Source organism: Penaeus chinensis, chromosome 39, assembly GCF_019202785.1.
Source record: "Penaeus chinensis breed Huanghai No. 1 chromosome 39, ASM1920278v2, whole genome shotgun sequence".
NCBI lineage: Eukaryota > Metazoa > Arthropoda > Malacostraca > Decapoda > Penaeidae > Penaeus > Penaeus chinensis.
This window is the reverse complement of record NC_061857.1, coordinates 19,234,449-19,239,448: the sequence shown is the minus strand read 5'-3', so window position 1 is coordinate 19,239,448 and position 5,000 is coordinate 19,234,449. Positions and strand designations below refer to the sequence as shown.

Below are 5,000 nucleotides of genomic sequence, written 5' to 3'. Positions count from 1 at the left end.
GTATATATATACATATATATATAAATACTTATATATACATATATACATGCACACACACACACACACACACACACACACATACACACACACACACATATATATACATATATACACATACATATACATATACATATACATGAGGCCTATACTTGTATTGTATAGGCCTCAGTATACATATCTATCTATCTATATATATGTGCCCACCCACACACACCCACACACACACACACACACACACACACACACACACACACACACTCACACACACATATACATATATAAATATATATATGCATACATACATATACATATATATATATAAATAGATAGATTAATAAATATAAATACACAAATACATACATATGTATGTATATATATACATATATGTATATACATATATATGTATATACATACACACACACACACACACACACGTGTCCATGTATCCATCATTTAAGGCATTAGATGCAGACACGGACGCACAAGTAGCTGAAATAAGCAGATAAAACAAACCTTCGAGGGCTGGCCACGCAAGGAGCCGCGAGTCTGAACAGCGCTGTATAAAACCCGAGTCCGGCCGCCGTTCGGCGCCCTGGCACGGGGCATGCAGGAGGAATGGCTGCATGGGAGGGATGGCTGCATGGGAGGGATGGCTGCATGGGAGGCATGGCTGCATGGGAGGGATGGCTGCATGGGAGGGATGGCTGCATGGGAGGGATGGCTGCATGGGAGGGATGGCTGCATGGGAGGGATGGCTGCATGGGAGGGATGGCTGCATGGGAGGCATGGCTGCATGGGAGGCATGGCTGTATGGGAGGCATGTCTGCATGGGAGGGATGGCTGCATGGGAGGCATGGCTGCATGGGAGGCATGGCTGCATGGGAGGCATGGCTGCATGGGAGGCATGGCTGTATGGGAGGCATGGCTGCATGGGAGTGATGGCTGCATGGGAGGCATGGCTGCATGGGAGGCATGGCTGTATGGGAGGCATGGCTGCATGGGAGGCATGGCTGTATGGGAGGAATAGCTGCATGGGAGGCATGGCTGTATGGGAGGCATGGCTGCATGGGAGGCATGGCTGCATGGGAGGCATGGCTGCATGGGAGGGAAGGCTGCATGGGAGGCATGGCTGCATGGGAGGCATGGCTGCATGGGAGGCATGGCTGTATGGGAGGCATGGCTGCATGGGAGGCATGGCTGCATGGGAGGCATGGCTGCATGGGAGGGAAGGCTGCATGGGAGGAATGTCTGCATGGGAGGGATGGCTGCATGGGAGGGATGGCTGCATAGGAGGCATGGCTGCATGGGAGGCATGGCTGCATGGGAGGCATGGCTGCATGGGAGGCATGGCTGTATGGGAGGCATGGCTGTATGGGAGGAATGGCTGCATGGGAGGGATGGCTGCATGGGAGGCATGGCTGCATGGGAGGCATGGCTGCATGGGAGGCATGGCTGTATGGGAGGCATGGCTGTATGGGAGGCATGGCTGCATGGGAGGGAAGGCTGCATGGGAGGCATGGCTGCATGGGAGGCATGGCTGCATGGGAGGCATGGCTGCATGGGAGGCATGGCTGTATGGGAGGCATGGCTGCATGGGAGGGATGGCTGCATGGGAGGCATGGCTGCATGGGAGGCATGGCTGCATGGGAGGGAAGGCTGCATGGGAGGAATGGCTGCATGGGAGGGAAGGCTGCATGGGAGGAATGGCTGCATGGGAGGCATGGCTACACGGGAGGCATGGCTGCATGGGAGGGAAGGTTGCACGGGAGGGATGGCTGCATGGGAGGCATGGCTGCATGGGAGGCATGGCTGCATGGGAGGGCTGGCTGCATGGGAGGCATTGCTGCATGGGAAGAATGGCTGCATGGGAGGCATGGCTGCATGGGAGGGAAGGCTGCATGGGAGGCATGGCTGCATGGGAGGCATGGCTGCATGGGAGGAATGGCTGCATGGGAGGGATGGCTGCAAAAAAGGCATGGCTGCATGGGAGGAATGGCTGCATGGGAGGGATGGCTGCATGGGAGGCATGGCTGCATGAGAGGCATGGCTGCATGGGAGGGAAGGCTGTATGGGAGGCATGGCTGCATGGGAAGGGAGGCTGCATGGGAGGCATGGCTGTATGGGAGGAATGGCTGCATGGGAGGGATGGCTGCATGGGAGGCATGGCTGCATGGGAGGCATGGCTGCATGGGAGGCATGGCTGTATGGGAGGCATGGCTGTATGGGAGGCATGGCTGCATGGGAGGGAAGGCTGCAAGGGAGGCATGGCTGCATGGGAGGCATGGCTGCATGGGAGGCATGGCTGCATGGGAGGCATGGCTGTATGGGAGGCATGGCTGCATGGGAGGGATGGCTGCATGGGAGGCATGGCTGCATGGGAGGCATGGCTGCATGGGAGGGAAGGCTGCATGGGAGGAATGGCTGCATGGGAGGGAAGGCTGCATGGGAGGAATGGCTGCATGGGAGGCATGGCTACACGGGAGGCATGGCTGCATGGGAGGGAAGGCTGCACGGGAGGGATGGCTGCATGGGAGGCATGGCTGCATGGGAGGCATGGCTGCATGGGAGGGCTGGCTGCATGGGAGGCATTGCTGCATGGGAAGAATGGCTGCATGGGAGGCATGGCTGCATGGGAGGGAAGGCTGCATGGGAGGCATGGCTGCATGGGAGGCATGGCTGCATGGGAGGAATGGCTGCATGGGAGGGATGGCTGCAAAAAAGGCATGGCTGCATGGGAGGAATGGCTGCATGGGAGGGATGGCTGCATGGGAGGCATGGCTGCATGAGAGGCATGGCTGCATGGGAGGGAAGGCTGTATGGGAGGCATGGCTGCATGGGAAGGGAGGCTGCATGGGAGGATTGTCTGCATGGGAGGCATGGCTGCATGGAAGGAATAGCTGCATGGGAGGCATGGCTGCATGGGAGGGATGGCTGCATGGGAGGGATGGCTGCATGGGAGGGAAGGCTGTATGGGAGGCATGGCTGCATGGGAGGGATGGCTGCATGGGAGGCATGGCTGCATGGGAGGGATGGCTGCATGGAAGGAATAGCTGCATGGGAGGCATGGCTGTATAGGAGGCATGGCTGCATGGGAGGGATGGCTGCATGGGAGGCATGGCTGCATGGGAGGCATGGCTGCATGGGAGGCATGGCTGCATGGGAGGCATGGCTGTATGGGAGGCATGGCTGCATGGAAGGGATGGCTGCATGGGAGGCATGGCTGCATGGGAGGGCTGGCTGCATGGGAGGCATGGCTGCATGGGAGGCATGGCTGTATGGGAGGGAAGGCTGCATGGGAGGAATGGCTGCATGGGAGGCATGGCTGTATGGGAGGCATGGCTGCATGGGAGGGATGGCTGCATGGGAGGCATGGCTGCATGGGAGGCATGGCTGCATGGGAGGCATGGCTGTATGGGAGGCATGGCTGCATGGGAGGCATGGCTGCATGGGAGGCATGGCTGCATGGGAGGAATGGCTGCATGGGAGGCATGGCTGCATGGGAGGCATGGCTGCATTGGAGGGAAGGCTGCATGGGAGGCATGGCTGCATGGGAGGCATGGCTGCATTGGAAGAATGGCTGCATGGGAGGGAAGGCTGCATGGGAGGGATGGCTGCATGGGAGGCATGGCTGCATGGGAGGGAAGGCTGCATGGGAGGCATGGCTGCATGGGAGGCATGGCTGCATGGGAGGGAAGGCTGCATGGGAGGCATGGCTGCATGGGAGGCATGGCTGCATGGGAGGCATGGCTGCATGGGAGGCATGGCGTCCAGCGGGATGGAAGGAGCTGGCGGCGGAAGGGCGGAATGGGAGAGGGGCGGATGAGGCGAGGAGGAGATCGCGTGAAAGAGACCAGCTTCATGAGGGCCAGTTATGAGGCTAGACATGCGGCGAACGCTTTGAAGGACGAAGGCGGACGTGCGGATGGATCGCCAGGAGGAGCAGCGGCGTGAAGGAGAGTTACGAGGCAGAGTGAGGGCCAAGAAGCAGGATGGAAATGCGAAGGAGATGTATCAGGGCGAGGCGAGGAGGGACGGAGGCGAGCGGCGCGGCGCGTCACGCGAGGAGAGGGACGGCCACGAGGAAGATGGAGGCAAGAAGGAGATCCGAAGATGATGATGGAAGCGTGAGGGAGGCTGTAATGTGGAAGGAGAGGACGGAGGGAGCGGGAGCTTTGGGACGGGCGGGTGGCACCTGTTTGCAGTGCGGGAGCCTGGGAGACCGGAGGGGGGGGGGGTGGAGGGGGCAGGAGGGGCGAGGGTGAGGCGGTGCCATTGACGCAGGCGCCACGGGACAGGGCACGCAGGCGCCCTGGGAAGCGCGGCCGCCGCTGCGCCTGTGCTGCTGGTGTTCGCCAGTGTGTATGTTAGCCCCGTGATGATCGCCGTGGTCGCGCTGTGGTCCCTACGCCCGCACCCAGGGACGGGCGGCGCCCACACCCGCACTCCGGGCTGTTGAGTGGGGCGCAGCCACGGTGTCGGCAGGCCGCTGAGGCCCGCCCAGAGAACCGCCCGCAGCAGCAGCAACGCCCACGACGCTGCTTCTGCTGCTGGTGGTTGAGGTGGTGGCGCTGGCTCTGCCTGGCGGCGCCCGCCCACCAGCACGAGGAGGACACACCTCAGCACCAGCACCAGGCAGCGGGGGGGCACCAGGCGGCGGCGGCGGGGCACACGCACAAGCTCCTGCCACGACTACAGCGCCCTCAGGAGGGGCAAGAGGAGCTCCCCTCTTTAAACGACGGCGGCGGGTGCAGCAGCGGTGGCGACGAAGGCGCTGGTGCGGTTGGTCAGGGCAGCATGGCGCTCCTAAACACGACAAACTCGCCTCCCGCCCATTGCTTCGTCAAGCGGACTTTCCACAAGCCCGTGTACTGCCACCACTGCACAGACCTGCTGTGGGGCATCATCGGCCAGGGCTACACCTGCGAGGGTGAGTGTCCTTCCCCTCCCGTGCCCTTCCCTCCCTACCCTCACCCTCACCCGCATCAAGGTGTACCTTCATG

At 60.5% G+C, this 5,000-nt stretch overlaps 1 protein-coding gene across 7 annotated transcripts in view; it reads left to right on the top strand.

The window, feature by feature from the left end:
* Nucleotides 1-4,340: 4,340 nt before the first annotated feature.
* Nucleotides 4,341-5,000, top strand: part of LOC125046524 (diacylglycerol kinase theta-like) — a 71,416-nt gene continuing 70,756 nt past the window's right edge. For 6 of the 7 annotated variants that reach the window (XM_047644304.1, XM_047644305.1, XM_047644303.1 and 3 more), the window contains exon 1: nt 4,341-4,927. In XM_047644304.1, the coding sequence (XP_047500260.1) occupies nt 4,795-4,927 (133 nt within the window). In that variant the 5' untranslated portion in view covers nt 4,341-4,794. The remainder of the gene's footprint in view (nt 4,928-5,000) is intronic. The other variant, XM_047644309.1, reaches the window with a different exon arrangement.